This window comes from Dryas octopetala, chromosome 2 (assembly GCF_963921425.1).
Source record: "Dryas octopetala chromosome 2, drDryOcto1.1, whole genome shotgun sequence".
NCBI lineage: Eukaryota > Viridiplantae > Streptophyta > Magnoliopsida > Rosales > Rosaceae > Dryas > Dryas octopetala.
In genome coordinates, this window is record NC_141367.1 from 25,095,183 (window position 1) to 25,106,999 (window position 11,817).

The 11,817-nt window shown below is 35.7% G+C and overlaps 1 protein-coding gene across 2 annotated transcripts; it reads right to left on the reverse strand.

The window, feature by feature from the left end:
• LOC147294623 (protein MEI2-like 4) lies at nt 1-8,188 on the reverse strand. Of its 2 annotated transcripts, XM_086232041.1 has the most exons (16): nt 7,816-8,188; nt 7,580-7,692; nt 7,039-7,129; nt 6,803-6,848; nt 4,959-5,273; nt 4,341-4,768; nt 4,055-4,213; nt 3,738-3,854; nt 3,499-3,650; nt 3,161-3,252; nt 2,658-3,068; nt 1,925-2,570; nt 1,482-1,566; nt 1,291-1,359; nt 1,029-1,208; nt 2-931 (listed from the first exon to the last, which is right to left on the reverse strand). In XM_086232041.1, the coding sequence occupies exons 3-16, from the start codon at nt 7,114-7,116 to the stop codon at nt 782-784; spliced, it is 2,928 nt and encodes a 975-aa protein (XP_086088167.1). In that variant the 5' UTR covers nt 7,117-7,129; nt 7,580-7,692; nt 7,816-8,188; the 3' UTR covers nt 2-781. The 2 variants fall into 2 exon arrangements, with proteins under 2 accessions (XP_086088166.1, XP_086088167.1); XM_086232040.1 differs by lacking the exons at nt 7,580-7,692; nt 7,816-8,188 and having other exon boundaries at nt 1-931; nt 2,661-3,068.
• Between the last annotated feature and the right edge of the window lie 3,629 nt (nt 8,189-11,817).

The window sequence follows — 11,817 nt, forward strand, 5'->3', positions numbered from 1 at the left end:
ATCGTACTTGTTAGAAATAAATAAAGCTCATTGTATGTTTAAATTTAAATAAATAAAACTCTGATGAATTTATAAAATAAATTTAGAAAGCAATTTTTTAGTGTAGCCGTGCTTGTATTTACCAATCATAGCGAAACCATACATCCCCTGGAATCACATATGAGAGTCAGGTACAAGGAGAGTATTCACAAGCTATAAAATTATTAAGGCCTGCCCAGAAAGTTATACAAGAATAGTGAGTTTAATATTTCAAAATTTTAACAGACATATTTTAATAGTTACAAATGGGCTCCCCAAGGACTAAAAAAACACATAACCAAGAAAGAAAACTTGCAAAATGGGGAAAAAAAATAGAGCAGTTATAACTTATAAGCCTCTTCAAACCGCAGCAAACAATCTCTTCAGTCTTAACTGCTCAGAAACTCCTATACATAGAATCTTCTTGATTTTTTGCTTGTCTCATAAAATAATACTCTTAAGACCATCCAAAATTTTGAAGCTCCACCTGATGCTCCGTTTCTTCTTTTTGTCTTTTGTCCTAACACTGTTTCATAATTTAAAGAGAAAAATGGTGAAGAAAACTGGAAAATCGCTTAGCATTGGCTAAGCATTCATGCTCTAAAGTTTACACAGGCTTATCAGAGATACCGAAAGATACTTTCGTTGACCCTCTTTAGCCACCCTAGAATTATAGGTCACCAAGGTTCAGGGTGGAACCAAATTAGAATTCTCTCTCTCCCTCCTATAAGGTTAGTGCCCGAAAAAAAAAATGCGGCTTTGCTTAGTCTGACTCCTTAGCAGATGTCTCTCCATTATAAGAACATTCCTCATCTCCCAAATTTGGGGGGCTTCCTACATGGTTCTCCTCATGGCTGATTGTTCGAGCCTTTCCAGGTCTTGTGCGAACATTAACCCCCATTGGGAAGGGCACCTGTTGACCAAAAATGGTCAGCATGCAATCTTTCTATCTCAAAGTAATTACTGTTACTCTATTGGCTGCCATTTGAATCTGCAGTGCATGTTCATACCTGATCACCTGCATTGGGGCCATCAGTATTGAAGAGAATGGGACGGCATCGCTTATCCTCATTCATCAAGCTTGAGTTCTGGAAATGTGCAATCAGAGCAGCTTTCCCTTGAATCCGAGCATATGCAAGTGATGCCACCTTCTCACTATTGAACTTCTCCCATTTCTTCCCATTGAATGACTACAAAAATTGGACATTTCTTTTAGCTCTAATTTGCATGTCTTTTATCATGTATTCATCTTAAAGCTTTTGCAAAACAAACCTGATAAAATGGAATGATCAGTCTAGGATCAGTCATATTGATGAATGCATACCCCACATTGCATTTGTTCTGCAACAGATATGAAGACCATGTTCATCATATACAGCAACAAATTCTAAATTAAATTGACACAGCAGGTCCAGATCTCGACAGTATCAAAGGAAATAATCCAAACAGGAGAAGGGACTTGCCTTAAAATCAATTGGTAGATAAATAAAATCATAAGTTCCGCGATGGTGTTCATCAATTGCAGACAATAGCATCTTTGAAGTATACCTGTTGGTACAAACGCATTGCTCCAAGAATCATTTAATGCCAGGAAGAGTAATAAAAGAAGCCATTAATAAATATGAACATTTCTTCTATTTGCTACAAAATTGGTTTGCGAAATGTAATCATTGGGTAGGAAATTAATCTGTGTTCCAATTCATATCACTTGAAATGCTTAAATCAATGCACCTGCTGGTACCGGCTAGGTGCACTGACAGATGCATATCTCTGAAATTCATAGTTGCATGGATTTTCTATGTGTTCTCGCTCTTACCAAGTTAATATTAACTAGTTAACCTTAACAAAATGCACTATACCACCTTACTTCTTCAGGCTCCTAGAATTCAAGTGCAGAGTCACTTACTTGTTAGGAATGTTCTTTATCATAAGTGTTGTTCGGTTGTCTTCCCCTCGCATTATGCGGTCAATATCAAGTTCATATTGTTTCTTGTTTTCAATCTGATTAGAGTTGCCTTCATTTCTACGACTTCTAGCACGTTCAGTAGGTGGATCAAATGAAGTCATGATGGGAACCATCTGGCCTCTTCCAGGAAACATCATGCACCTTTGATGATGAGCTTGGAGTCCTACATTTTTGTGGGGAATTGCCAGGTCCATGATGTTTCCACCAACTTGAGGAAAGATGTTATGAGAAACAAATTCCATTGAATGAGGCGAGTTATTTGAAATTCTCATATTCCCAAGAGAGCCTGGATGAAATCCAGATGCCTCAGGGGATTCACCAGCATATGCATGTCGCCTGTCCCAGGGAGAAGGATTAGCCACTGGTGCTGATCCCACATGATGGTTATTTACGGGTAAAGCTGGATTTAACATATGAGATGGTGCTCTAGGAAGTCCACGCGGTGGGGGATGGACTGCAGAAATGCCGTTGACAAATGATGGTGAGTTTGGCCATATCATTCCTGGAGGTTGAGGGTGATATGAGTTGTTCCATGCATAATGATGCCCAGGAATAGGGCAGCTAACATTACCAGTAGATCCAAAAACTGTGGAAGATAGCAAAAACGGATAATCAGAAAAAGGAAAAAATATCAAACTGAAGAAATATGAACTTTGTGATTCACTGCACTTACCACCTTCATTAAGTTCAATTGAGTGCCCACTTGAGCTTACTCTGCCAAAGTGCATGTTATCAATTCTTCCTGGTGGTCTGATATTGATACTTGCAGATACAGTGCCCGGAGGATTATAGTTGACACCATTAGTTAAACCATCATGATACTCTGGAAGTGAATGAGGATGAAAGGCTGGTGTGCCATGGATGTCAAATTTCAGTGAGCCTTGTGAATGAGTGGACTCGGTAAGGCCAGACTGATTGCCAACTGATTCAACTCTCAGCAGAGAAGGTAAGCTGCTAGGAACACTAGAAGATATCTCATGATGGAACACGTTTTCAAGGGATGGAGCTTGTACCGCAGAGTGTACAGCCATAATAGTTCCATTACCTGTGCAACTGGTTGTAATTGGTCCATGTAGAACTGGGCCTGTTAACAACTCTTTATGAGACAAAATAAAAATAATCTCTGCATCTGAACTAGATTCAATGAGCATGAGGGTTTTAAGGCAAATAGTTTACCAGAAAAACCAGTGATAGAGTTAATAGGAGGGCTACTCTGCTGTAAATAAAGGCCGCATTCATCTTGCTCCAACTCTGAAGGTAGCCCCAAACTGCAGTGGAACACAAATACAAGAAGGAAATAGTAGTATATCAAAACCTCAGTATAACTCATAATATTGAGTGAAGCTAGACTAATGAATTTTTTTTTTTTTTCCACCACAAAAGTTTTTAACAAGTTTAGGTAGGTTTCTTTCCTGACATTATTTAATTGCCATTCCAACGGCTAAAGAAAAAAGAAATGCATGAATATAAATATACAAGCTACAAAGGCAAAATTATTGTGCTAGGGCAATTACCTCCGTCTTGCACCTCCAGGTCGGCTTGGCTCAAGCTTAATCCGCTTCCCAGCAATATCACTCCTGTTTAAGGCATGAAGAGCAGCCTCTGCAGCTCTAGCATCATAAAATTCAATAAATTTGTGATGACTTCTGTTTGGGGTTTCACGGATCTGCAATCCAGGATCAAGAATGACAATGCATTAGAAGACCCTATGCTTTTGCCATGCACAACTATAAAAACTGGCAAACAAGTTCACCTCTTTGATTTCTCCATAGACACCGAAAACCTGGCGAAGTTCATCATTTGAAACAGAAGAATCAAGGTTAAATACCACAAGAGTGCCCTGATTAACATCTTTATCAGAAGGGTTGTCCTGAAAAGAGATAACGCATGACGCAAATAAGTCAAATAAAAGTCCATGCACAAAATAAAACGAGGTATAGATTACCAATATAGAATCAATTATGACATAATGATAACCCTGACAAAGTACTGACATTCTGAAAACAACCATCATGAGTAAAATAACAAAGCAATACTAGTATATGGAGGGATAACATCGTGGAAACTCACCTTTGGAATCGAGTAATGTATGTCAAGCTTCCGGCGCCTCAATGGTTTGTTCTGGAGTGCTTTCATTGCATTCCAGGCTGCTCTAATATCATAATAGGATATCATAACAAAACCACGATGCTTGCAGGCTGTATAAAGAGTGCGGATATCTCCATATTGCTGCATATTTAAGTTACAAAATTTCAATAGTCAATGGCCAAATAACATATGATACTGAAAATGATTATAAATCCCAAAAAAACTAAATAATTAGAAATAATTAGAAAAAATTAGAGAAAACACACACCTCAAACAGGGTTCTCAACTCAGGATCTTCAATGTTACTATTTATATTTCTCACAAACAATGTCCTAGAAGGGTGTTCACCGTAAGGGTGTTCTCCAACTACTGAACCATTGCATGCCAGACCATTAGAAACTCCTCCAGGATACTCAGAATCCTTTAGTCCAGCTGACAAACCATCGTCTCCCAAATCCATCCCTCCAACACTGTTAAAAAGGTCTAACTCCTCCATTTCATCCCCAGCACTGAGTTGGACATTATAGCCAAGCCCATCGGTAACTCCAGAAAGCAACTCGTCGTCATTAGGGAGGAGATTTCCGATGGTTTGGGCCTCTAATTCTTCAAGGGATTCAAAAGCTTCCTCTTCCTCATAGTGGGAGGCAACGGTATCAACAGAATGACCATAGAGTGTATTGTTTGACGATAATCTCACTGCAGCAGAAAATTTTCATTTTCAAGGAAAATTGCATTGCAAATAAGCAATGAAGTTGAATCTAGGAAAGAAACTACAGCCTAGAACATAGTGTTCATTAAGATATGGCACTTCATTTGAAGTTCAAGCATACTAGCTGGCACTGGAAACAGATGTGTACACAAGGAAGATTGAAGTCAGAAGACTTACACTTCCTACCAAATAACTCTGACAATGAACTCGAGAAAAGGCTACTCTCATACTGAGCTCCCATCATATCGGCTTTGCCACCTTCTCCAAAATATGATGCTGTTTCAACATTTACATTAGATCTTGCTCCTGAATCATGGTCCATGATTCTCGAATAACTCAAGGAATGACTTAGCGTTCTCTCTGCTCCCACTGCTTGTCTATTTAAGCTGGGATGCACTTTCTGGTCTCGCATTAAGAAACATTCGGGATGGTCTGCAGACTTCACTGTCTGACACTTCTCCAGAGAAGATGAAGCGAGTGACTTCTTACTGGCTGTTCACAAGATTAGAATCAACACTTTCTCCTTATAGAAGAAAAACTCATTTATCATAATGAAAGGGAATAAATTATATGGTCTCTTAATTAATTTTGGGGGAAATTAGCATTGAGGGGCCTTGCTAAATGTCTGGAGAGAATGATAAAATACTTTCACAAGAACAAAAACATACATTTCTCTAAAAATCCATAAAATGAGACTCATGGAGAACGACGTTTCCAGAAAAGGCACAAGAGGCACAAGGTAACATGAAATTAATATTATACACACCAGGAAATTCAGTTGGAATTTACTCAACATCACAGATCCACCAGTAATTATATAAATGGAAAATTGTTATTAAAATAATCCCCTCATTCATTCCATCACTCCTTATCTTTATCACTATAAACAATAATATCATCATGTGGATCAACATCATCAAGTTGTCATCATAACCATTCCTATGGCCTGCTTAAAATTTTGAACTCTTTCCTTTAACAATAAAACTGAACCCAACACCGAAATCCCTATCAAACACCACATATCACTGTCACTTTTTGGGGAAGGTTAGAGTAACTTCTATAAACTCAAGGCAGACCCGGTTACTGTATCAACACCCAAGATAATTACTAGAGCTGGTGGCAAAATTAATTTTCGGCATGAACATAAGATTTTCTGCTGTGTCCTAAGCTTATTAACCAAGACACCTTTTTTGTAAGACAGTTACATAAATTCCTTTCTGCACGAGTTGGACAAGACTTGAGAATATACTCGCACTGCAATGGCCAGTGTACACACATAAGAAACCACTTTGTTTTATGTTTGCAAGTGTTTCGCGGTCCATTTCATGAATGAATAAACTGAATTGCTACCAACTTGATATTTCAAGTGATGTTAAGGCAGGAGAAAGATATTCAAATCTAAGCTACAGAGAAAAGCATGCATATATTAACTTTAGTGCAGAACCAATTCAGGTTGTGATAGACAGATAACGGTAGTGGAAACTTCTTGACTAGTTGGATACGAAAAAATAACAGACAATTAATTGCATGGTAATCTGTCAAAGATGTGAATTAATTGCAATGACATCTTAGTTAATGTAATATTCTCAGAGTTAGTCATTAATGCCCTCTAAAGCAACGGTTTAGCAACGGGTCGGATAAGAATTAATGGTTAATTATAGACATGCCCCTTGAATTATCACCCGTTTCTCACTTTACCATTCGATTTTGTTTTGACTCAATTTACCCCTGAAGTTTTATTCACGTGTCCAGTTGCCCAATCCGTCAATCCAGTTAACTTTTCTGTCTCCCATGCTGATGTCATGCCCCTTCCAAATTTGCCACGTACGTCAACATGGGAGACGGCAAAAAATTTAACTAGATTGACGGATTGGGGTGATTTGAGGACAAAGTGAGACATAGGTGATAATTTATGAGGCACTACTATAATTAACCCAAGAATTAAAAGGTAAGACTGCAAGGGAATGCTATTTATGGACCAAAACGGTAAGACAAACAAGTTATAGATTGATTGTACTGACCATGGTTATCGGGAACGTTATCTGACTTCCAAAACCCAACCTGCCTCTGCCAAAGTATACAAAACATAGAGTAAATACAACTACTAAACAGACAAAAATGAAAGAAGAAACTTAATAATGAATGCTCTAGAAGAACATATGGGTTCTTAAAACGAAAAAACATTTATTTATATAATAAAACAGTGAATTCAGCAATAGACGACCAATTGAACTGAAGGATGCAAATAAATCAATACCTCGTTTGGAAAACATACATCTTCGGAGAAGAACGATGATGCGGATAAACCGTTTAGGTCCATGATTTCAGATGGCATGACGAAACTTAAACTGCATAAACCAAAAATCTTTCAAAAAAAACTGCATTTCCAGCGGCATCGTCTAAATCTCTACAGAGTATTCAAAATTGTCCTTCCAGCATAAAAAACTGCACGCCAAAAATTATAAAATGCTTTGACAAATTGTTTATGATACTCAGAATTACGTTTTGTGGAGAGAGAAGAAAGGCACATGAGGGATTATAAGCTAGAATTACAAGGGAACAAAAAATCTACAGGTGGAATGAGATCTCGAATGTAAGTAATCCAATTATGATGAATTTAGAGAAATTATGATATAAAAAGATGATACGGATGCATTTCTATCATAACTACCAAATCTACGAGCAATTCTCATGAAGATCAACGAGCAAAAGTGGAAAATAGACATGAAAATTACATAGGCGAAAATTGAAGAGGAAATTCTGAAAATTCAGCAAACAGATAGCGTTTTGGTGTTTACCTACGAACTTGCAGTTACGAAATCAAAGTCTGAGCTCCGAAATGAATCGATCAGCGGACGAAGCAGCCAGCCAAACACAGACGTTGAAATCGCAATTGGAGTAATAATATTATCTGAGGCAGACAGAGAAAGAGAGAGAGAGAGAGAGAGAGAGAGAGGTGTGAGAGAGATGAATTTAAATTAAAACAAGGATGAAGAGGAGGGAGAAGACATATAAAAAAAATGGAATAAATTACGGCATAAGGCAAGGGGATTGGAGAAGGGATCATCTAGGCATCTGTGCCGTGTAAGATCCTCTTAAGCTTCTTTGGTGCTCTTTTTCCCTGCATTGCACGTTAACCATTTTTAAATTTTCCTTTTTTTTTTCTCTTTATTGTGATGCCTTCATTCTCTTCCTTCCTTCCTTGTTCTTCTCTTCTTCTTCTTTTTCAATTTTCCTGAATCACAAGCTGCACGTTTTCCCTCTTCCCCTTCTGCTTACTCCGAAGCTTTTCTCAGTCGGAATCTATGGAATTCTCCGGCGAATTCCAAGCACTCGCCAGAGAGAAAGAGGGAGAGGTTTCGCTTCTCTTTTTTCTTTTTTGTTTGAGCTTCGGACAAACGAAGAGAAATAAAAAAAATCCGGACAGACCAGGCTCTCCTCCTACAAACACGAAACAGAAATCGGGAGGTTGCCGTTAAAACTGTTTAACGGCGTTAAAATCCCAATCCGTTGTGTGGTCTCAGAGAGAGAGAGAGAGAGAGAGGGGTCTTTGCTGGGTTTGGCAACTATCTCTCTGTCTGAACGCCACGCTGGCAGGGAGAGTTGAGCCGGTCCCTACCATCTAATCTTCGTGGTCAAATGACGGGAATGCCCCTTCGTATGATTGATTCATTGAAACGGTTACTAGTTACTATTAGGTAAAATATAGGAAGATAGTCTAGGTAACGTGATTGAACCCCTAAGAGCATATGCAGCGGTGAGATTCATTTTAATCTTATTGCAATAAATTAAAGATAAAAAAAATAATATAAAAATCATTTTAAATTAAGGATCAATAGTTTATTTTAGAAATAAAAAATATAAATTCTGAAGTTAAATTTATTTTAATAAGTTGGCCTACCATATGAAAAATTATATATCTTTAACTTTTTTTCTATCGACACATAGACTGTATTATATTTTCTTATCTCTCATTTTAAATTTTTGCACTTAACTATTGAATAACCATAGCAATTAAAACTGCAATTCAGTTTAATAAATGTCAAAACAGTTCACAAAGTTAAACTATTAAACAACCATTGCGAATGCTCTTAGAGACTAAAACGCTCAGGGATATTATTTGGAAATTAAAAACTCTCTCTGGCATTGAGATACGTGCATTGTTCAAATTGTTACTATCATCATAGATAAATTATGACAATACTTGAGTCACCCCATATACACTTTAATTTCCTAAAAATATTTGTTTGGTAGTGTAAACTTAGAATCAGAATTATTCATTTTTTAAATCACCTATTAAAGATCATTTATGCAAAAATCAATTTAATCATAAATTATTTACTTATATAATTGTTATTGAATAAATTGACAATTTATCTTTAAAGAATGGTTTCTTAACCAAATTATTCATTTATTCAATAATATTTATATAATTAAATAATTTTTGATTGAATTAATTTTTTTACGAGATAATCTACTGCTGCCGGAAACACGCTGTTCCGTTCTGTGGACGAGAATCACACTTTTAGATATCGCGGGACACGCGTCCATCTTGGAGTGGCTGTACCCGTTTTCTTGCACAGGATGTAATAACTAATAACTAATAAGTATTCTCTTTACACTCATAATGGCAGTTAAGTGACTATTACAGACAAACCGGAAAATGATATCCCTACTTAGTGATGTAAAGGAAAACGTGAACTCTCTGTTCTAATGGACGCGTGTCCGCTAATGCGTTCGCCTATCATTCACGGCTGTTAAATTACAAAACAGCCCATCTATGTTTTCTTTTTCCACCTATCATGCTCAAGTAGCTCAACGATGAAATGAATTACTCTTTTCAATATTCTCGAAAAGTATTAGGAAGTTGGATTAATGCCTAAGTGCCTACTATAATACATACCAGAGTAATTTTGCGACTTATGTGTTATATATTTCCTTATTTATTATTTAATACGCCGATTTTAAAGTGGAATGTACCATTTACAAACAACATCAAATTATGTACCATATTAAATTAAGAAGAAACTGATCATATTATATTTTTTGTTTAACAAAAAACACTTTGCATGATTAACAAAAAAGAGCGAGAAAATAATATTTGGGATGAAATTTTATATAAAACCTGAATAAACATCATCCTACATAAACTGGATTAAATTGGATATGTTATTTAGCCTAATTGATAAATTATTTGGATTTTGTGTAAGAATTTATTAATTAGACGAGCGAGAAAGCAAGGTACGTAGCTCATAAACCCAATTGACCTCCAATCAATAAAAATAATAACAATAATTAATTTTCTATTCAGGTGATAATAGCAAATGTCTTTAATGGCTGTTAGAAAGGCAATTAAATATTTCATAAAAAAAGAGAAAGCCAATTAAATAATGTGACAAGTAATTATGTTTGAAAACAAAGATATATACAAACGGAGTTTGTTCACCTTTGATGCGCGCTTTAAAGATATACATATTTTTCTGACATTAATTTCCAGATGTAGAGAATTCACTGGCCTATGATTCTTAAAAGATCAGGAGTCTCACATGCTTAGATTATTAATAAAAACATTTAATCTTGAGTTCTTGACCCCTTTAATTTAGATGGTCTTTATAAGCTAATCAAGTCGCACTGGCTTTAATATATAATTTAAGAATGATACTTGTTTCCATTCCTGGTTCGGAGGAGTTCCTAGCTCCAACCTCCTTTTACAAGAGTGTTTTTTTTTTTTGGTCTTTTTATTATAAATAAATAAATTAAATTAATTCGTAAATTAAATTTAAAAAAAAAAAAAGCTAAAAAGGACATCCATCTTTGAAAGAGGGTTGAAGAAGTCCTCCAATCAGGGAAAGAGACAACTATTGTTCCGTACATAAATTGATACCGCTCAATGCTCAAGCATGTCCCAATTAAGGACTAGTAAAAATTAATGGTACATAAATGCTATATTTAATTGGTACCTCGTGGGCTGCAACCTGTGTTATTAGATCGATCAGTTGATGAATACATTAAATTCTAACACAAATCCTTTAAAACAGTCCGGACTCGCTCGCACTGTTATGTAACGTTGCGGCTCTGAGCGGCGGCATTAATTGGGTCATCAGTCATCACAAGGTGTTTCCGCAATTCCGCCCGTATGGTCTACGCACTTCCATGTATCATGGTGATGCCAATGCCATCACAAACATGAGAGTATGTTTGAGTAAGATTTAGGACCCAACCTCGTCTTATGTTGTGATACCCAAGGAATAAAATTTCGGGTTTCGAGAAAACTTCGATGAAAATTTCGATGAAAATTTCGACGGAAATTTCTAAGATTTTTAAATTTCGATAGAAATTAGACGGAAACGATGGAAATTGCTATCAAAATACGGAAATTTTGAATAAAACTTTACCATATGTTTATTTAACATATTATCTACTACATTGATAAAGAACATTGAAGAAACTAAATTATATAATAGGTTTCATGTGATATAAGATGAATATAATACGCGCTGAAGGCAAATACTATTAAATAAAATTAGTATACTAAATAAATGAAATAAATATATTTTTTATATTCTATAATCTATACACTAAATCCTAATACTAAACCCTATATACTCTATATACCTTACCTTAATACTTTTTATACTTTATAATCTATACATTAAACTCTATATAATCTATAATCTATACTCTATATTTTTTAGGATTTGCTATAAAGTATAAGGGTTTAGGCCCTTTAGGGTATTTTTAATTATTTTTTACATAGAAATGTATTAGAGTTTATGGTTTAAAAACAACTAAACGAAACCCCAAAAGAGCCAAACCAAACCCCAATCTCGTTTTTTTATTTCCAATTGCCCAAAGGCCCCAAACCTCTTTTTTTTTTCTTTTCTTTTTTTTCCTTGCAATTTCAAACTACAAACTAATTATTCTTGAAGTTCCTCTATTCTTTTATATCAAAGATAAATGAGAATTGAATTCTAACTGTGAGTTCTGTACTCATATTAGGTAATATTTTTTGCTGAAATTATATGTTCTTATGACT